Source organism: Diabrotica virgifera, chromosome 2 (genome assembly GCF_917563875.1).
Source record: "Diabrotica virgifera virgifera chromosome 2, PGI_DIABVI_V3a".
NCBI classification, from domain to species: domain Eukaryota; kingdom Metazoa; phylum Arthropoda; class Insecta; order Coleoptera; family Chrysomelidae; genus Diabrotica; species Diabrotica virgifera.
The window spans coordinates 40,924,978-40,948,338 of NC_065444.1; the positions used below are offsets into that span (position 1 = coordinate 40,924,978).

A 23,361-nucleotide genomic window follows, 5' to 3' on the forward strand; every position below is an offset into this window, starting at 1 on the left:
TACACAAAAATTTTGTTTATTCTAAGGGACTTTCGACCCTCGGTAATAATGTAGGCTTTATTAATAATTATTAGTTTTCTCAGAATTCGAAAAAATAAACTTATTTAATGGCACTGGAGCAAGATTTTGCGCTTACTTCATTCGTTCTGAATTCGTAGCACGGAATTTGAAATATTCTTTGGCATATTTACTATTTTACAAACTAATAAGTAAAAAAATAATGAGGAGTTTTTCTATCCATTAAAATGCTAATTTTAGTCCGTTCTTTAACGGTAAAATATTGCAAAACCTCTAAATTTTAAAGAACCGCTTGGATTGACATGAAATTTGGCATACACATAGCTAACAAGTCAAACAAAAAAAGTGATAGTGTGCTGATATATGTACTTTTGCCCTGGGGGTGCGGGTGAAAAAATATTCGTCCAAAGTAAGTCAGGAAATGGATAAACTGGCTAATTTTAAGTAACTTTTGTTCTATAGAGTTTTTTCACTAAGTCAATACTTTTCGAGTTATTTGGCAGTGAATTTGTTCATTTTTTCAACAGAATAACCACGCTTTTAGACGGTTTTTCGCAAATAACTCAAATAGTAAGTATTTGGTCGAAAAAATATTCATAGAAAAAATATAGCCTGCAAAAAATCTAAAAAAATGGTGTATAAATCACGTCTCTACACCTAGTAGAAGCAGAGTTATAGTTAATGAAAAATAGGTTCATATTCGTCAAATTCCAAATGGAATATTTTAACGTAAAATATCCAAAAATGAAGCACATTTCGAGGAAAACTGATTACAACTTATTTAAAGTGTTTAGAAAAAGCTTCATTTTGGTTTCATAAAAAAAATTTCTAGCATCAAAATTAAACAAATTACGCTCAAAATATAGTTAGTCCCTGTGGGTTTTGGTAAAAAAAATCGAAAAAGTCACCCCCTAATTAGTATCTTAAATGAACTTAATCGTTACGACTTCACAAGTTTCTTTACTTGTATATATATTATTTATATGATCTGTAAGTTTCATTGTTTCAAAGTCCTTATTATTGAAAGGGCTGTAGTTAAAAGGGGTTGAACGAGTCACTGATCACGAATGTATGCAAATTTAGAAACACCAAATCTGAATCAATTTTTGTATAACAGAAAAACAAAAAAATGCATGATATTCAGAAAAACAAATCTGACGTTTTTGGTTTTTTGAGATTTTTGGTATTTCTAACAATTTTTCAGTTATTTGGAAAAAAAGCATATTTTTCAAAATTTAGATTTTTAAAAATTTTACTTTGAAACCAAATTTTTTCAAAAATAAGCACTTTGAATCGATAAAACTTACAGATAATATAAACCCAACATAAGTAAAATAATTTGTGGAACAGTAACGATTAATTTCATTTAAGTTGCTAATTTGGGGGTGGTCTTCTCGATTTTTTTTGCAAAAACAAAAGAGACCAACTTTTTTTTGAGCGTAACTTGCTAATGCTAAAAACGTTTTGTAAAAACAGAAATAAAGCTTTTTTTAAACACTTTAAAAAAGTTATAATGGGTTTTCCCCAAAAAGTGCTTAATTTTTTGGATATTTCACGTCGAAATGTTCTATTTGAAATTTGGTGAATATGAATATATTTTTCATTGGCTATAACTCTGATTCTGCGGGATCCAGAGACCTAACGCGTACACCATCTTTTTTACTTATTTATAGGCTATATTTTTGCTAAAAACATTTTTTTCGACAAAATACTAACTTTTTGAGTTATTTGCGAAAAACCATCTAAAAATTGGTTATTTTGTTGAAAAATGAACATATTCACTCGCAAATAACTCGAAAAGTGTTGACTTGGCGAAAAAGCTCTATAGAACAAAAGTTACTTAAAATTAGTCAGTTTACCCATTTCCGGACTTATTTTGGACATATATTTTTTCACCCCCAATAGGGGGTGAAAGTCACCCCCAGGGCAAAAGCACACATCGGCACCATATCATTTTTTTTTTCTTTGACTTGTAAGCTATACGTATGCCAAATTTCATGTCAATCCAAGCGGTACTTTAAAATTTAGAGCAAAAACCGTGAAAGAATGGATTATTTGGCATTTTTATTCGAATGCAAATTGCAATCATATAATCAAAATTGATTGATTTTCAACAGCCAAAGTACTAAAGTTTTAAGTGCGATATCTACCTTACCATGTTATAAACGTGTCATTCTATTGATACAAAATTGATAATGTTTTTAATGACAAGTTGATAAATTTTATGAAGTGTTAGATTTCTATATTAATCTATTTGTACCGAAAACTAGGCCCAAGAACTCAAATTTAATATTTCAAAAGAATATTACTCATACAAAATACAAAATGATAGGATCTAAAAAAAATACATAAAAAAATAAAAATACGTAAACAAAATCCTTAGGCATTTACTAACACACTATTATGGTATTGTATACAAAATATTGTTACTCAGTGTACCACATATGTATATAAATGTAAGTAAGTAATAGTTGATAAAACTATAAGAAAACATGACTGGCCTTAAAAAGAAGAATGATGGTCATTTTTCTAATTTGCGTTAAGAATTTAAGGAATATTCCAAACCTTATTATCAGATTCACCTAAATTTTTCTAAATAAATTATAAACTTTTGGACCTTTGGAAAATAATTTAAAGACTTTTCGAATTATGTAAATAATAAACGAAAATGTTTTGATTCTGATAGTATTTTTGATGAAGTACTATTAAGAATAAGATTGAATTAAGAGATTCTAATCACACTGTGTTGTAATCTTCTTCTTATGGTGATGTGTACTTATAGTATATATATGTAGAGGGTTGTCTACAGCTAATGCCGTTTCCCTTCCGTCAGCCAGGACTTCCATTTTTTCGATCATCCCAGTCTCCCTCATCCAATCCTTTCTTAGACATGGCTTCGTCGACTTCATTTTTCCAAGATCTTCTCGGTCGTCCTCTTCTTCTCGTTCCTCTTGGGCTCCATTCTGCAACCTTGTTTATCCAAGTGTTTTCTGCTCTGCGTACGTGGCCGTACCATTTTAGTCTTCTCTCGTCTATATACTGCAGAGCACCTTTTTCCACTTGCATTCTTCTCCTTATCTTCTCATTTGTTATTCTGTCTCTTCTGGTGAGACCACAGCATCTTCTCCAGTATTCCATTTCGGTTGCCAGAATGCTTTTTTGGGTTTTTTTGTTTATGACCCAAATTTCTGCGGCATATGTCATGATGCTTCTTACTATTGTTTGGCATATAATTTTTTTTTGTTTTTTCCTTGATGTTCTTATTCCAGATTACATTATGGAGTTGTCTGATGCAAGATCTTGTTTGTTCCAATCTACTTTTTATTTCTGCTTCTATTGTTCCGTTTTTAGACATTACAAAGCCCAAATATTTAAAATTCTTCGTTCCTTTTATTTCAACTTGTTCTTCTACTTCTAAGCTTTTTACGTCTTCTTCCGATATTGCTAAGTGTTCCGTTTTCTTCATATTTATTTCTAGGCCCACCTTTTTGTATTCCTCTTTTAGTTTTCTTACCATGTAACTGATGTCCTCTTCATCTTGAGCCATCCCCAACTGATCGTCTGCGAAACATAATATGTAGAGATAATCGTCCCTTATCGGTATTCCCATGCCCCTACATTTTGTCTTCCAAGTTGTTAGTGCGTGTTCTAAAAATATTTTAAATAGAGTTGGTGACGTTGGACATCCCTGTTGTAGTAATCCTTTTGTTGTTTTGAATTTAGCAACTACCTTGTTTCCGATTTTTATATTTACTTCATTTCCACTGTACATGTTCTTGATTGCTTGTGTTGGGTTAGATGGTATCCCTATTTTAGTAATTGCTTTGTACAGTTCTTTCCTTGGCACGGTGTCGTATGCCTTCCTAACGTCTATAAACGCCATGTGTACATCTTTGTTCTTAGCTCTTTTTTTCTCTATTGTCTGTTGTATTGTATGGATATGATCTAGACATGATTTCCCTGCTGTGAAACCTGCTTGTTCTTCTTCGATTTTACTTTCTATATTTTTCTCTATTTTGTTCCTGAGGATCCTGCCATACAGTCTTCCCATTGTAGCGATGACGCTTATCCCCCTGTAATTTTACCAATCTTTTCTGTTACCTTTTTTGTATATCGATGTTATGTAGGCTTTCTGCCATTGTTTAGGGATGTCCTCTCCATTTATTGCTCTTTCCATGATTCGGCATATCATTCTTCTTCATTTCTCTGTTCCGTATTTGATTAGTTCCGCCACAATTCCTCCTGGTCCTCCAGCTTTATTGTTCTTCATGAAATTTCTTGCTTGTTTCATCTCTTTGTCTGTTATAACTATTTTTTCTTCATCTGTGGTCATTACTTTTTGTTCATCTCCATCGATGCTGAATTCTGGTCTTTGCTCTATCAGTAGATTTTTATAGTGGTTCTCCGACTCGTCGTCTTGTATGTATTGTATAAAATATTTCTCTTTCCTGTTAGTTCGTAATGATTTCACAATTTTCCAGGCTTCTGAACTTATTGTTCCTCCCATATTCTGTTCTATACTGCTACATGACCTTTCCCATTGGTCGTTTATTTCTTTCGTTGTAATAGCCCTAACTTCTCTGTTCGTATCTCTATATTTGCGGAGGTCTTGTGGATCTTTGGTGCTTAGGTATTTATGGTATAGTTCTTTTTTTTCTTTTATTTTCTCTAAGGTGTCTTCTTGGAATTCCCATTTGTAATTTTTATCTCTTGTACTTTATACAACGCACCAATAGTGCGTTGGCCAATTATCTTAAGGTCTGATGTCAGTCTTTTGCGGCATGCAAAAGTTCGCCAGTGTTTTCTCCATCAGTATTTGCTCTTCTTAAGACATCCTCGTTTCTCAACCTATCGGTCCATGGTATGCGGAACATTCTGCGCAATGCTAGTATATATTACTAATAATTTAACTACATCTTTTAGACTGGTTCTCTTGAAGGACAAAACTACATCGTCAATGGAAAATCAGAACCTCTCAGTGAGCAGGAACTTCTGGATTGTTCCGTAGAATACGGAAATGGTGACTGCGATGAAGGTGGTCTTATGACCCTTGCTTTTGAGTTCGTCGAGGAAAACGGAATCGTATCTGAAGCTAGCTATCCCTACGAAGCTATCCAAGGAGATTGCAGAACAACCAATGACAAAGCAGTACTTCATATTCAAGGTTACAATGAAGTATATCCAACTGAAGAAGCTTTGAGACAAGCTGTCGGTAAGTTGTTTCTACATCTTAAGTTCTTGTGGCATGGTTTGGATGTCGACCACTTGTGCAAAATTTGTTTAGTTATTTTTTTTTGTGATGATCTCGGGTAACAAATTTAGTTATAGAATAGAGGATTCGTTTTTCTAAGACATTTATTTTAAAACCAAACATAAAGTCCAGAGAAATAAGGTTTTTGTCAGGACACTTGAGCAGCCAGGTTACAAATGGATTTTTGGGTACTATATACCTAATACATTATAAATACGAAAATACCCGTCACAGTTCGGACGAGAAACTTAGTTATTAACAAATAAGTGTCAAAAATGGCAGTTTTTTTGTTTAAATCGCTACAGGTAAATATAGGGTAATTAAATATCTTATTTATAATATTCTTCTTTTTGTAGATGAGCCAAGGATTAAAATGGCACTTTTTGAATTTTGGTCTGATCCTTGTTTGTTTCGGAAAGTGCAAAATAAGACTAAAATTTCAAAAATGAAAAATGTGCTATAACTTTTGTGAAAATGGCTTTAAAACTTTCATATTGCACGAAAAGTTGAGTCAAACATTACGTATAACGCATAAAAATTTTTAAGACTATTCGTCAATTAGTTTAAATTTTATTCAATTTGTTTATCGCAAAGAGCTTTTTTTCGCAATGTTATTGTTCAGAAAATAATAACGATATAGCAATTCTGTGGAAACCGCATGCAAGAACAATATTTATATTTTTAAAGTATTGAAAAAAATCACTAAAAAGTCGTTTTTATCACTTCGAAAAAAGTTTAGTAAAATAGAGTCATTTTTGGCTTCTAAACAATTTGAATAACTTTGTTAATATTGACTTTAGAGTAAATCTACTTTAGGATTTTGAAAAGCTGGTATTTTTAAACGAATTTTCAGAACAAAACTTTTTGCCTAGGTTAATTATATTCCAAGTTAGTCACTTTTATTATTTAATTCGCAGTTACTTCTATATACATCAAAATCTCCTGTAACAGTGTTAGTTACCATACTACTCCGAAACGGTTTGGCCGATTTTTATAAAATTTTACACGTCTATCCTGTAGGAAGTTGAAGAGGTTCTAATCTATTTTTTATACCCATAAGTTATAAAGGGGGTTGCCCGCTTACATTTTTTTTATGTTTTTTTGACAAAATTTACAACCTTAATTTTATATGACGTATAATTAAAAAATACATACAACCCTTAATTTTCACTCTTCTTTCACCAACCCCTATTTGTTAATAGCCATCTATATATTTACATCTATAAAGTTCTCCTGTCACAGTGTTGGTTTCCATACTCCTCCGAGACCGCTTGACCGATTTTTATGAAATTATATATGTATATTCGGTAGGTCTTAAAATCGGTCGTAATCTATTTTTCATATTCCTGAGTGATAAGGGGAGTTCCCCCTAACATTTTGTAACGTTGGGTGGGGTTGTGTGTACATAACATACTCTATGAGACTACGAGTACATACAAATTAAAAATTATGATTAAAATCCATCAACAAGTTCCAGCGATATTAATCGCATCATATGTTTGCAGAATCAGTTTCATTTTTGAGTGCACATATTTTAGTAATTCCCCTTCACCGACCACGAATTAATTCCGTTCGGACGCCATTTTTAAAGCTTTATTAACCACTGCGTTAAGGTTCAAAGTTTACTCAAACTTTTACACACAACCCACATATCTTCAACTTCAAAATGGTTAGGTTGCTTAATTGTTATAAACAAAGTAGCCGTCAATTAAATAAAAAATGTGGCTAACTTTGACCGTAGTTAACCTAGGTGAAAAGTTTTTCTTTGAAAATTGGTATAAAAATACCAGTTTTTCAAATTCCATTATAGTTTTAGCCTACAGTCAATATTAACAAAGCTATTCAAATTGTTTATAAGCCAAAAATGACTCTATTTTAGTAAAATGTTTTCTGAGTAATAAAAATAACTTTTTAATGATTTTTTTTTTAAATTATTTGAAAAAATAACTATTCTTCTTTCATGTTGTTTTTACAGAATTGCTATATCATTATTATTTTCTGAAAAATAACATTGCGAAAAAAGCTCTTTGGGATAAACAAATTGAATAAAATTTACACTAATTGACGCATCGTCTTAAAATTTTTTGTGCATTATATGGACTATTTGACTCAACTTTTCGTGCAATATAAAAGTCCTAAGTTTATTTTTGCAAAAGTTATAGCAAATTTTTTATTTTCGACATTTTAGTTTTATTTTGCAATATCCGAAGCAACAAATAATTTTACCAAAATTCATAAAACGCTATTTGAAACCTTGGCTCATGTACTAAAAGAAAAATATTATAAATAAGACATTTAATTACCCTATTTTTACCTGTAGCGATTTAAACGAACGAAAAAACTCTAATTTTTGACCCTTATTTGTTAATAACTAAATTTCTCGTCCAAACTGTGACGGGCATTTTTGTATTTATAATATATTAGGTATAGAGTACCCAAAAAACCCATTTCCAACCTGGCTGCTCAAGTGTCCGGAACATGGTATATTTTTGCCTTATTTCCCTGGTGTAATACAAAGATAAGGTAATTAGCTTAATTACTTATTAATTTCGTTTTAAAAATATATTTACACTCTAAATATCGGACTTTCGTAAATCTCGGGTCGATGTGACGATACTTGATACAAGAATACTGGTTCTAAACAACGACCGAGTGGATTAGTAATCGGATTTATTTATTAACGCGAAATCAATGTATAAAGAGAGGAAATCTCGCTATCCCGCCAGAGACAAAGAAAATGACAGGATCACTTCGCTAAGCTTACGTAGCTTAGAATGGGATTGTCGAATTCGCTCAGCTCGCCAAGACGATGGGGTTCGAAAGGTTTCAGAATATGGTCGGAATACGTTTAACTCACCTATTATACCTGGATGGTTACTGCAAGCGCCAGTTAACTTGGCGAGACGCATTGCACGGTGGCTTATAGGATGATCATCAGTCTCAGTGACGTTGTGCGTATTCGGTGTCGCCAAGTTAACTGGCGCTTGCAGTTGGTAATTCTCCGTTCAGTACATAGAGAATAATCAAATAGATTTCCGTTCCGTCTTTTATACTGTCAGAGCGATATAATTAGTGTTTCCCAAATGCAAGACCAAGACGAGACTTAGATAGTCTTAGTCTTGGTCTTGCGCCAGTACACCTGGTCTTGGTCTTGGTCTTGGTATTGCGCTCTCGGTCTTGGTATTGGTCTTGGTCTTGCAGCAAGAGTCTTGCAAGTCTCGCGTTTGCCTATTAGTATATTGCATATCTTAGAACAACGTAACAGAGTAGGTACATTTTAAAATTGAATACCATAGCCATAGTAAAAACCAACCAAATTAATAAATATCTGACACCGGGTGGGGTTTGAACTCACGATGTAAGCGATCCGTGCTCATATTCTAACTAACTAAAGTTTATTAGAAACCTGTGCATTTTTTAGTTTATTTGCTATTCACTATCTGTGATTTGAAAAACATTCAATTCGGTGACAGATCTGCACAATATGTTAATGCCAGTTCTCATTTTTATCCACTACGTTGGGTCAGACAGTCCAGTATGAGATTTGATGGCACGTCAACTGCTTCACAAGCAGAGTGAAACTTACTCTTCAATATCTCGCTTGTTAGCCTTATATATGTATAAGGCTATAGAGCCTTATTCTTTAACAATATCACTGGAAAAATATTGTTGCTAGACAGGTAAAGTGTCATTGTATACCGGATACCGGGTATACCAATCAAACTGTGTTATTTTCTCAAAGTTCGCATCATTTTGTGGAATATTCTAGCATTTAAAATACTGAAATTAAAACCCAACTATAGTCTGATGTTTTCTTAACATTCTGTTTTTGATTCATTCGCTTATGTTGTATAACAAAAAAGTTAGGTATTTTAACAACTACCCACGTTTTTCATTAATACAGGGTGTTCTTAAATAAGTATGGCAAACTTTAAGGGATAATTCTAAAGAAACGAGTCATGTTACGTATGTACGCCAATGGTGAATATTAAATTCTTAATTGCTTACTACCCCATAAAACGCACCAAATTTCATTTGCATATCTCAACAGGTTTTAGAGCAATAAATAAATCATCAGTTTGTAAGAAAAATTTTAATACCCCCATTTCGGAAACGAAGCATTTGAGGACATACCTTCCTATTAGAGTTAAAACTCACTAAGTGCACTTTTTGAGATTTTGACATTTTCATCAATTTGAACTCAATACGGTACTGTCCAGCCCTGGAGAAGTCACCTGGGGTTCTATTCTAATTGCTGAGATAATTTATGGTATACTTCACTTGTGCATGATTGTGAATTTGGGTTTGAGGGAAAACTCATTAAAACTTAAAATTGGCAAGAAATCCTTTGTAAAAGGTATAAAAATTTTTATTAAAAATCCCTTAAAAGGGGCTACATCACAACAAAACGTTTTCGATTTTTATAAAAAATCATCATCAGTGTTCGATAAACTGGATGCTGGCTGAGCCACAAAAGAAAATATCTGGGTAAAAACCCTTTACATAAAATAATAAAAAAAATTTATACCTTTTACAAAGGATTTCTTTCCAATTTTGTGATTGATGGTATACAGCCAACTACAGGAAAACTTTTTCTTTTCCTTGTGGATTTCATTAAAACTTATTATTGCACTTAGTGAATTTTTCCTTACAATCTGGGGTGCCGAATCGGTAATACATACTTAGTGATCTTTCAAACAATACATTATTAAACATAACTAATTATTATTTTTGTGTTCATTACCTATTCGGTGATTGATTAAAGAAATAAGTTATTTCTTTGTAGCAAATATCTTACATAATCTATTTTGCGATTAAAGCAGGCGACTTGTGTGTTATATTGTATTGTTGAAACTGTATAGTGTGCATTTTATGATCGGCGATTGATTAAAAAAATATGAGTTTAAATTTCTTTGTAACAGATAGCCTACGCTTACATAATGGGTAACATTATCTATTTTGCGATAAGCAAGCGACTTTTGTGCTTGTGGCTCTCATGAACGCCGAAATAATGGCATTTTTTATTTTCAAAGAACACAACTTATTGTTCATTGTTTAAATAGTACACTGTTATTTTTGATAGATCTTTAGTACTTGTAAGTCAGCAAAATTTTGTATACCTTTGTATGTATAAAATGGATGTTGATATTTTAACAATAACATTATTTCTGTTTCTATCACATGTGATTCTGTATAGAGGCAACTGTTTTGTATAAACTTATTTACTTAATTGTTCATTAACATTGTATTCATTACCTATTTCATTTTGAATCCCAACGTCATGATACTTTATGGAGATAAATTCATTAACTTCTCAATATCCAATAATTGTGTTCATGGAAAAACTCATCAAGTACAAAGTGTAGCTATTGAATTTTACCTCTAATAGGACAAACCTATGTTTATAAATCAAAGTGTCATTATTTTTCGTGCCGAATTACCTTGTAAGATCACCATACTTATTTAAAAACACCCTGTATTGATGAAAAATATGGCTAGTTAAAAAAGTACCTCTAAAAAAGTAGCTAGTAAAATTCTTTTATTATCCAACATAAGCGAATGAATCAAAAACAGAATGTTAAGAAAATATAAAATATTAAGAAAATAAAAAGTCGATAGTTGGGTTTTAATTTCAGTATTTTATAAATGCTAGAATATTCCATAGGGTGATGCGAACTTTGAGAAAAAAACACAGTTTGATTGGTACACTTGTACCAAAAACCTGGACAATTAAGTTCAGAGCGAAGAAATCGTCTGCTGGGAAAGTATATGCAAAATATTTTATTTTCCTATATACTCCCTAAAACGACCCTCAATTCTAACTGCAAGACTCAAGAGTCTCGCAGGCTTAGTCTTGTTCTTGCTTAAGTCTTGCACGGTACGTCTTAGTCTTGCCCAAACTAGGCGGTCTTGGTCTTGGTCTTGGTCTTGCGAAAACGCAAGAACAAGACCAAGACTGCAAGACCAAGACCGATTTTGGGCAACACTAGATATAATAGACGGAGAGCTAGAGCCGAAAAATCATCGTCATAAGTAATATGGAGTTTGGCATGTGAAATGCGTCTATTGTATATTGACAATTATGACCCCTTTTAGGCTGGGATATAGGAAGTAGCAAAAAGGTATGAAAGGGGAAAGTTAGTGCAGTCATTAAAGGTTTTCACCTCCTATTTTGTTAAACTTCTATCGATTTGCATGAAAATTGGTGACTTGTTAGAGTATACCTCAAGAAATAAAACTGATTTGGTGCAAATTTGCACTTTTACCCTGGTGGTGAATACCACCCCTTCCCGCATCATCATCATCATCATTTGGCTCTACAACTCTATGTGAGTCTTGGCCGCGTTTACTATTTCCCTCCATTGTTGTCGGTCCTGAGCAGCTATTTCCCATTGCTGTACTCCCATTTTGCGTAGATCGCTGGCTACTGCGTCCTTCCATCTCTTTCTTGGGCGACCAACTGACCTTTTTCCATCGGGCCTTTCCCAAATGTGGCATTTAGAAGTCTTTCGTCACTTGATCTTAGTACGTGACCCGCCCATCGTATTCTGTTTGGTTTAATGTAGCGTACTATGTTTTCATCTCCGTATATTGTCTGGAGTTCATCATTGTGTCTTCTTCTCCATTCTCCTGTTGTCTCTTCTCTGCAAGGCCCATAGATAGTCCGCAGTATCTTTCTTTCAAGTACCAGTAACTTTGTTGTTTCCCGCTGATTCAGAGTCCAGGTTTCGCTTCCATACGTTAGTGTGGGACGAATTATTGTCTTATATACTCTTATTTTTGCTGGTCTTGAGAGTATTTTTGATTTAAGTGGGGTCCTTAACGAGTAATATGCCCTGTTTCCTACAATAATCCTGGCTGCCACGTCCTTTTCATAGTTATTTTCAGATGTTATGATCGCTCCCAAGTACTTAAATTCTTTGACGACTTCAAAATTGTATTCATTAATTGTTACGTTTTGTCTAACCCTTGGTCTTGGGTTCTTCGTAACCACCATGTACTTGTTCGTATCACCCCTTCCCGCGGGTGAAAACAATTTTATTAAAAATAACCCCACAAATCGATAGAGGGACAAATTTTAAGTAAAATTTGTTGTATCGTGTTACTAAAATAAATCAATACTTTTTGAGTTAATAAAGATTAAAGATTTGTCTATTTAAGAGCATATGCGTGAAGTTACGGATGACAGAAAGAACATATTAATTAATTGTATGTTAGTAAAATATTATTTTTATATTATTTCGATATTTAATTGAATTTTTTCTATCAATATAAACTGAATATATCCAGGAACTGGGGGGTGTCCAATAATGGGTACATTTTACATATTCGAATACACTTTTGCTAAATTTATAATATCGAAATAATGTAAAAATAATATATTAGTAACATACAATTAATTAATATGTTCTTTTTATCACTCATAACTTCACGCATGTCCTCTGAAACAGACAAATCTTTGATCTTTAATAACTCAAAAAGTGTTGATTTATTTTAATAACATGATATAACAAATTTTACTTATAATTTGTCTCTCTATCGATTTGTGGGGTTATTTTTAATAAAATAGTTTTCACCCCCGGGATGGGGTGGTATCCACCCCCAGGGTAAAAGTGCAAGATGGCACCAAATCATTTTTATTTCTTGGGGTATGCTCTAACTAGTCACCAATTTTCAAGAAAATCGATGTAGGTTTAACAAAATAGGAGGTGAAAACCTTTAAAGACTACACTAATTTTTTCCTTTCATCCCTTATTGCTACTTCCCGTATCCACTGAGACGTCAGCCTGAAAGGGGTCATAATTATCAATATTCAATAGACACATTTCACATTACATGCCAAACTCCATATTACTCATGACGGTGATTTTTCGGCTCTAGCTCTTAGACTATAAAAACACGTTATGGTTGATACATAGACGTACTCTAGACGATAAAATTGTATCATCGTCACAAATATAAATTATTTGGGTAAAGAGAAATCTATGAAAAGATGTACAATTAATTTATTCTGCCACGGACGACATGTTTCGCTTATTAAAATTTACTAAGAAACCTCAGGTCTCCGATACGGCAAAATTGATTGATACCGATACAAGAAATAGTCTTAAATGTATGTGTGGTTCCATACTTAAAGCTCCGTTGTGGCTAGCTGGAAATTGCAGGTCATCTGCTTTACTGCACTTCTTCTTTTGGTGATTATTCTCTTCGAATATTGGCGATAATTCTGACTATAATTAGTTTATTAACTGAAGCTTTAAATAGATTAGTTATTGTTATAGTGAACCATTTCCTCGGGTTCTTTAACCATGATATTCTTCTTCTCCCAATTCCTCCCTTTCCGAGTAATTTGCCTTGAAGGATTATTTTCAGTAATCTGCATTTGGTGTCGTTTCTCATTATTCTAACTTTCTCCTTTTAATCGTATACATAACTTCTCTTTCTTTCCCCATTCTTCGTAGTACGGTCTCGTTGGCTATCTTGTTCATCCATGATATCCTTAGGATTCCCCTGTATAGCCACATCTCGAAGGCTTTAAGTTTTTTCTACGTCGCTTCAGTGAGTGTCCAGGATGAAACTCTGCACTACTGCACTAATTGACAAATATTGGGAAAGTTCTTGAGAAGAGTAATGTTAATAAACCAGGATTCGAAAAAGAATTCATATAATTAATTGATGGATTCGACCGTTACTTGATGGAAGTTCATTTTATCTAACAATAAAACACTGAAAACGTTTGTTTTCTATACTTCCACAAAATTTATTATAACTAAGTGATTACAGCTGTTTCGGCAGAGTGCCTTTCTCAAGTGATATAGTTTACAATGTGTTTGCCTTTTTAAGTCTTCAACTGAAGAGGTTGAGGAGTGGGGAGCTGAAAGCATTGAAAGAATGATTATGATCTAGAAGGTGAAGTGCGTATGTAGAAGTGTCTGTTTTTCTATTGTTGAATGCCCTTTTGTATTCTGCTATCCGTTTGTCAAAAGTCCTGCCAGTTTGACCGATGTACGTTTTCGGACAGTCACCACAAGTTAGTTTGTACACACCACTCTGTAGTTGCTTTCTCTTTCGGCTTTTATTGTTCTTAATATATTTGCTTAAGTTGTTGTTAGTTCTGAAAGCTGGTGTTATTCCTTTCTTTTTTATGTATCTGGCTATTTTTGTTGTTATCTTGCCAGTATATGTGAGAGAGCAGAAAGTACTGGGTTCTTTCTGTGGTGGTGGATACACTAATTTCAGGGCTTTCTTATGGAGTTTTTGGTTTAAAATTTTGTTAACTGTTTGTTCGTTATAGCCGTTGTTTACTGCTATTTGTTTAATGATGTTTAGTTCTATCTCGAAGTTATTTTTTGTCATGGGAATTTCTGTCAGTCTATGTTTCATGCTATGGTAGGCTGCTAATTTGTGTTGTGTAGGATGGGATGATGAATTGTGTGTAGTTGTGTCAGTATGGGTAGGTTTATGATATACGGAGAACTCATGTTTGTTGTGTAGTCTGGAAATCGTTACATCTAGAAAGTTTATGGAGTTATTCTGTTCTGTTTCTATTGTAAACTCAATATTATTATGAAGTGAATTAATATATGATAGAAATTGGTCAAGTTGTCTGTTAGTTCCAACAACAATTTCTAAACATCCCGTATTTAAACAGTTCTTATATTGGTGGAGATACGTGGATGATATACTAGTATGCTTTACAGGAACTAACAGACAACTTGACCAATTTCTATCATATATTAATTTACTTCATAATAATATTGAGTTTACAATAGAAACAGAACAGAATAACTCCATAAACTTTCTAGATGTAACGGTTTCCAGACTACACAACAAACATGAGTTCTCCGTATATCATAAACCTACCCATACTGACACAACTATACACAATTCATCATCCCATCCTACACAACACAAATTAGCAGCCTACCATAGCATGGTACATAGACTGACAGAAATTCCCATGACAAAAAATAACTTTAAGATAGAACTAAACATCATTAAACAAATAGCAGTAAACAACGGCTATAACGAACAAACAGTTAACAAAATTTTAAACCAAAAACTTCATAAGAAAGCCCTGAAATTAGTGTATCCACCACCACAGAAAGAACCTAGTACCTTCTGCTCTCTCACATATACTGGCAAGATAACAACAAAAATAGCCAGATACATAAAAAAGAAAGGAATAACACCAGCTTTCAGAACTAACAACAACTTAAGCAAATATATTAAGAACAATAAAAGCCGAAAGAGAAAGCAACTACAGAGTGGTGTGTACAAACTAACTTGTGGTGGCTGTCCGAAAACGTACATCGGTCAAACTGGCAGAATTTTTGACAAACGGATAGCAGAACACAAAAGGGCATTCAACAATAGAAAAACAGACACTTCTACATACGCACTTCACCTTCTAGATCATAATAATTCTTTCAATGAAGAGTTTCAAATTCTGCACATTTAAAATAAAGGCCTTAAGCTATCTTTTTCAGAATCTATGGAAATTAATAAACTGAAAAATACAGATATAATTCTGAATGACCAACTCGAGACAAACAGCTCCCCACTCCTCAACCTCTTCAGTTGAAGACTTAAAAGGGCAAACACATTGTAAACTATATCACTTGAGAAAGGCACTCTGCCGAAACAGCTGTAGTCACTTAGTTACAATAAATTTTGTGGAAGTATAGAAAACAAGCGTTTTCAGTGTTTTAATGTTAGAATTCATATAATTGTTTGTGGAAAAATAAAAATAGATATAAATTATGTTAAAATACGATATTTCTAGTATTAGGTATTTGGTTATCTTTTCTTCTCTTTTAGGTACTGTTGGTCCCATTTCTGCAGCTATTTGGGCTGAACCAATCCAGTTCTACTCAAGCGGTATATATGACGACCCAAATTGCTTGAACTATGTCGAATACTTGGATCACGGAATTCTCGTCGTAGGTTACGGTGAAGAGAATGGCACACCCTACTGGATTGTCAAGAACTCATGGGGAGCAACTTGGGGTGAAGAAGGTTACTTCAGGTTGAAGAGAAATATTGCATTATGTGGTTTGGCTCAGATGGCCAGTTATCCAGTTTTGTAAAGGTGCAATATAAGTAAATAAAATAAGGTAAAATGGAGAACTTTTATTTTTTTATCCAGTTTTTTTATTAATTAGCTACCAATATAAAAATATAGACAAATCTAAACAAAAAGAAGACATAAAAAATATTGATCGTCGAAATCAAACATCGTCTCTCCTGACAGAAGCAGAAGAATCCAACGATATACTCGTAGAAATCAAACGTGGGATCCTTCAGGGATGTACACTATCACCACTGCTGTTCAACATCTACTCTGAGGAAATCTTTTAAGAAGCAGTGGATGCCGGAATTCGAATTAACGGAGAATGTATCAATAACATAAGATACGCAGACGACACGGTGATATTCGCTAACAGTTCTGAAGCCCTCCAGGATTTAATGAACAGAATCGCAGAAGCCAGTCAGAGATACGGACTTTCATTAATACTTACTAAGACAACAGAGTGTATGATGATCTCTAAGAAGGAATGGCAATTTGGATGAATCAGTGTGAATGGTCAACAAATAGACAGAGTAAAACCTACCTTGGTACGAACGTCAATGAAAATTGGGACCATTCTCTAGAAATAATTGGGACCATTTTCTCAATATAGTCAGTAAGCTAACGAGAAGTAAATGGGGGGCATGTCCTGGAGCCTTAAGAAGTACGGCCCAGGCACTGTGTTTTTCAACTGCCGAATATGCGTACGAGGTTTCGAGCAGATCTACCCACAACACCGAACAATTTGATACTGTGCTAAAGAAGACATTCAGAGTAGTATCGGGATGTAAAAAACCTACGCTACTCTGAAATCTATATGAAGCAGCGGGTTTTTCAGGTCCCTGAACGCGCAGAAATATAGCATGGTATATAGAGAAAATTAAACAAATCTCTGACGAGCGGCAGTGCCGGTTTAACCTAACTTCGGGCCCTGGGCGATGGAGGTTTAGGGGCCCCCTTCATTGCTATTCGTTGTCAGTTTTTTTAACAAGAAAACACATGCATTAACTATAATGGTTTATTGTAAAATCCATAAAGTATTTTTTTGAACAAGCAAGAAGAATAGCAAACGTAAAAAATAATTCAAAAAATACTTTTAAAAACATAAATAAAAAAGAGAAAGTTCCACAAAACAACACAAAACAACACATGGAAAGCAAAAAAAAATATTGTAAAAAATACACGAAGACAAAAATTAGATCACTTTTTTTCTTGATTTGGCATCTCGCAAACTGCCATATAATGCAGTCACTGGAGGTGGATATGAGCTATTACCTCCGATTTCGTTGAACCTCCATAGATTTGCATGAAAATTGGTGAGTGATTAGAGGATATCTCAAGGAACAAAGGTGACATGGTGCCAACTTACGCATTTACCCTGGGGGTAGATGCCTCCCCTTCTCGGGGGTGAAAATTATTTTATTGAAAATAACCCCATAATTCGATAGAGGGACAAATTATAAGCAAAATTTGTGACTTTAAGTTATTAAAATAAATCAATACCTTTTGATTTATTGAAGATCAAAAATTTTAATTTTTCTTGAGAAAAATTCATATTTTTAATCGATTTTTCATCAATTACTCAAAAATATTTAGTTTTTGCAAAAAAGTTAATATTACCAAAATTAAAGCTAATTAAAAATGAAATAAATACTTTACTAGAAAAACCTTTTAGTGTTAACTAAAAGTGAGTTATAGGTAATTGAATATATATTTTTTTCGGCGAGTAAAAAAATTTAAGTATTCAAGCTGAAATAACGGGAAAATGATGCATTTTATAACATAAACTTATTAAACATTTGTCAAAGTACTTAAAAATATCTATTAAATGAGCCCCCGGACATGTTGATAGCATTAAAATTTATGCAACAAAACTTTTTCAAAATTTATTTTTTTTTTAATTTTTCCAAAAAAATGTTAGTGTTTTTTTTTAATAAATCCGTTTATTTTTAAGATATCAGGTTTATCTAAAAACTGTTTGGAAGTTAGTTCCAAGAACTACTTAAACGCGTTGGATTTAATCTTTTAAAACCCTCACTTTTTTTAAAATGAAATTAAATTGCCCCGGTTGCATGGTGTTCACAGAAAAATTTAAGATTTAAACGTTACTATCTCGGTTATTTATTACCCTATGGTATTAGTAAAACAGGTAAAATATTTGACATAGAATAAACTAAAATTTGGTTATTTATCATTTTTTACGTATGTTAAGTATTTTTGGAGTTATTATCAAAAGAATATGAAAATTACAATAATTTTAAAAATTATGATTTTTTTAAATTATACCTATTTTTTCAAAAATATGCATTTTAAACCGGTTAAAATTATTGAAATCATTACGTATGCTAATATAAAGAAGTTAGTGTAAGGATTATTGTAAATTTTAATTTTTGTGGAAATGGCGTATGTTTTATTGTTCACTTTCTCCTAAAAATTTCGAAAGGGTTCTTTTATTTTCATCATAACTTGCTTAATCTTGAGGCTATTAACTTGTTCCGAAGCTCATTTAATAGGTATTCCGAAGTACGTTGACAAATGATTTGCAGATACATTGCATCGTTTTCCCGTTATTTAAGCTTGAATACTTAGATTTGAGTACTCGTCGAAAAATATACACATTCAATTGCCAATAACTCACTTTGAACTAACATTAATTTAGTTCTTTTTATGAGGAATGGATTCAGTTTTTTATTATCATCAATTTCAGAAATAATGACTATTTTGTAAAAGCTTATAGTTTTTGAGTTATACGTGAAAAGCCGATTTAAAACATGCATTTTCTTTATGAAAAAATAAAATTTTTGGTCTTTAATAACTCAAAAAGTGTTGATTTATATTAATAACTTGATATAACAAATTTTGCTCATAATTTGTCCCTCTATCGATTTATGGTATTATTTTTAATAAAATAATTTTCACCTCCGAGAAGGGGTGGCATCCACCCCCAGGGTAAAAGTGCAAGTTAGCATTATGTCACCTTTGCTCCTTGAGGTATCCTCTAATTAGTCACCAATTTTCATGAAAATCGATGGAGGTTCAACGAAATCGGAGGTGAAAACCTTTAGTGACTTCACTAATATAATATTATCACAATCCAGTTTCTCCAGTTCTTCATTCTCTATATACATTAGTGATAATGCTTCTAGGTTTTTTTGATCCAAATTTGACCTTAAATATGTTTTTATTATTTTTAAAGCCGAAAAAGACCGCTCACCTGACGCGTCAAATAAATTTGCAGTTAAGATATTGGGAAAAGTTGCCTTTACATCCTGGATGACATCAAATTTTTCATAAATTATATGTTTATTCAAATTTTGGCATAACGTTACAAAATGGATAATTTCATTATGCAAGTTCCCTTTTGGTTTCATTAACATCGTTTTTATGTTTCTCTCATAAAGTATTAATTGACGTTTTGACTTCTTCTTTATCTAGAGTAAAAAAACATCTAAAAGCCAAATTTTCTGCGACAGCGATTTATTTTGTCGCCGCGACTACAAATCGCAAGTGGAGTGCTAGCCTTAGAGGCCACTGTATAATGCCAAATTGCAATTTTTGTAATCGCTTTACTCTTAAAGGTTTGAAAGAGTGTGTATGAAAGAAGTACACAAGATGAAAGAGGTACACAATGGAAGTATGAAAAATAGGAAGTATGAAAATATGAAACGAAGTATGAAAGAGGTACACAATAGTGTACCTATTGTTTGGGTATTGGCATTTTCGAGAATAATCTATTCTTTATCTATAAATTATGCGTATGGATATCTGTTTTTGTATTTCTAGTCTAAGAGCTGGGAGCGGATTTTGTGCGTGATAAGTAATATGGAAAAACTATACGGGGATATGTTGAATTAGTTGTGTACATGACTTTCACCAACGGCCGGAAACCAGAGTTGGGGCCGAGGGTAGTTATAAGGGGTAAAATTCGCGGATTTTATTATTTTTTTATGACGCTCATGATCGAGATAATGCACCAAAATTTGGGAATAAGTAGGTCATGACGTACCTAAGTAAAATCTCTAGGGGCTCAACGCTGCGTGACCGACAAAGGGGTGGGGGTAGGGGTGAACATAAAAATTATAAGGGGTTTTTTGCGACGTTCGTGATTGAGATAGTGCACCAAAATCTGGGTGTAAGTAGAACATGACATAAATAATTAAAATCCCCAGAGCTGGAAACCAGAGTGAGGAAGGAAGGTAGTTATAAGGGGTTAAAGTTCCGTTTTTTATTATTTTTTTTTTGTGACGCTCATGATGGATATAGCGCACCAAAATTTAGGAATAAGTAGGTCATGACGTAACTAAGTAAAATCTCCAGGAGTGGAACGCTGCGTGGCCGACAAAGGGGTGGGGCAGGGGTGAATATAAAAAAATATGAGGGGTTTTTGGCGACGTTCGTGATTGAGATAGTGCACCAAAATTTGGGAATAAGTGGACCATGACATAAGTAATTAATATCCCCAGAGGCGGAAACCAGAGTGGCGGACGAGGGTAGTTATAAGGAGTAAAATTCGCGGTTTTTATTATTTTTTTTTGGGCGCTCATGATGGAGATAGTGCACCAAAATTTGGGAGTAAGTAGGTTATGACGTAAATAAGTAAAATCTTCAGGGGCGGAACGCTGCTTGGGGTACAAAGGGGTGGTAGGCAGGGGTGAGTATAAAAATATATAGGGGTTTTTTGCCGTTCGTGATCGAGATAGTGCACCAAAATTTGGGAGTAAGTAGGTTATGACGTAACTAAGTAAAATCTTCAGGGGCGGAACGCTGCTTGGGGTACAAAGGGGTGGTAGGCAGGGGTGAGTATAAAAATATATAGGGGTTTTTTTGCCGTTCGTGATCGAGATAGTGCACCAAAATTTGGGAATAAGTAGATCATGACATTACTAAGGAAAATCTCCAGGGGCGGAACGCTGCGTGGGGGACAAATGTTGTGCCAGGTCACAAAATAATAATACATACTGCGAATTTGACACCTTAAAACTACCCTCATCCCCAACTCTGGTTTTTGGCTCTGGGGATTTTACTTAGCTAAGTCATGGTCTACTTATTCCCAAATTTTGGTGCACCATCTCAATCTAGCACGTCGCAAAAAACCCCTTATATTTTTTATATTCACACCTACCCCCACCCCTTTATCGGCCACGCAGCGGTCCACCCCTGCATATTATATTTAGTTACCTCATTACCTACTTATTCCCAAATTTTGGTGCACTATCTCGATCATGAGCGTCACAAAAAAAATAATAAAACGGCGATTTTGACCCCTTATAACTATTCTCATGCCCAACTCTGGTTTCCGGCTCTGAGCATTTTACTTAGTTATGTCATGGTCTACTTATTCCCAAATTTTGGTGCACTATCTCGATCATGAGCGTCACAAAAAAAATAATAAAACGGCGATTTTGACCCCTTATAACTATTCTCATGCCCAACTCTGGTTTCCGGCTCTGAGCATTTTACTTAGTTATGTCATGGTCTACTTATTCCCAAATTTTGGTACACTATGTCAATCACGAACGTCGCAAAAAACCCCCTATATTTTTTGTATTCACCCCTGCTCCACCCCTTTGTCGGCCACGCAGCGTGCCACCCCTGGAGTTTTTACTTAGTTATGTCATGACCTACTTATTCCCAAATTTTGGTGCACTCTCTCGATCATGAGCGTCACAAAAAAAATAATAAATACGGCGACTTTAACCCCTTACAACTGCCCTCATCCCCAACTCTGGTTTCCGGCTCTGGGGATTTTACTTAGTAATGTCATGATCTACTTATTCCCAAATTTTGGTCCACTATCTCAATCGCAAACGTCGCAAAAAACCCTTTATATTTTTTATATTCACTCCTACCCCCACCCCTTTGTCGGCCACGCAGCGTTCCGCCCCTAGAGATTTTGCTTAGTGACGTCATGACCTACTTATTCCCAAATTTTGGTGCACTATCTCGATCATGAGCGTCATAAAAAAAATAATAAAATCCGCGACTTTGACCACTTATAACTACCCTCGGCCCCAACTCTGGTTTCCGGTCGTTGGTGTAAGTCATGTACACAACTAATTCAACATATCCCCGTATAGTTTTTCCATATTACTTATCACGCACAAAATCCGCTTCTATCTCTCCGACTATTTATGTTAACTGTTTTTATGTACTTATAGTTTTTACTGATCATAGATTGTATTTGACGCATTTCAATACTTGTAAAAGTCAGATGAAATAAAGAATATTGATGGATTGATTAAATAGATTCACAGATTACTTTAGTCGTTATATCGTTTTATCCTTACTCATATCATATTTCCTCTTTAGATGTCGCTAAAGGCATACGTTGGTAGAATATTTAAATGTACATATTTATCATTATTTTCATTATTATTCAGTTCATTCTTCTTACAAAGCCTCTTTGATAACGGGTAAACCTATAAACATGTGTCAGAGGATGGTAAGAGACTCGAATTGAATCAAAACGAAACCGTCTATTTCTATTTAATATAAATTCTGTTAAAACGCGATTTTTCTATTAGTATTTGATTATCTTGTCTTCTCTTTTAGGTACTATTGGCCCATTTTCTGCAGCTATTTACGCTGAACCAATCCAGTTGTACTCAAGTGGCATATTTGACAGCCAACTGTGCGTAAACTTATTTGATTATTTGGATCACGGAATCCTCGTCGTAGGTTACGGTGAAGAGAATAACACGCCCTACTGGATTGTCAAGAACTCATGGGGAGCAAGTTGGGGTGAAGAAGGTTACTTTAGGTTGAAGAGAAATGCTAAATTGTGTGGTTTGGCTTTGATGACCAGCTATCCAGTTTTGTAAAGGTGCAATATAACTAAATAAAATTTGTAGGAAAGTGTACTGTTAATTTTTCAACCAGTTTATTTATTAATTAGCTAGAAACATAAAGTTGTAGACAAATCTAAATAGAAAAAAGACATCTAAAATATTGATAATAAAGTTTTGGATCCACTTATCAAATAGATTCTGTATTTGTGGCACATACTTATGGAGAGGATATA

General features: G+C 33.8%; 1 protein-coding gene across 3 annotated transcripts in view; it reads left to right on the plus strand.

Annotated features, from left to right (window-relative positions):
* LOC114327982 (cathepsin L-like proteinase) overlaps positions 1–23,361 on the plus strand; it is a 98,443-nt gene that overhangs the window by 21,310 nt on the left and 53,772 nt on the right. Inside the window, exons 4-5 of one of the 3 annotated variants that reach the window (XM_050643626.1) lie at positions 4,942–5,230; positions 16,091–16,399. The exons of the other annotated variants lie outside the window; for them this stretch is intronic. Coding sequence (XP_050499583.1) covers positions 4,942–5,230; positions 16,091–16,359 — 558 coding nt within the window. The 3' untranslated portion in view covers positions 16,360–16,399. Of the gene's footprint in view, positions 1–4,941; positions 5,231–16,090; positions 16,400–23,361 lie in introns of those variants that run through there. 3 annotated transcript variants of the gene reach the window in all.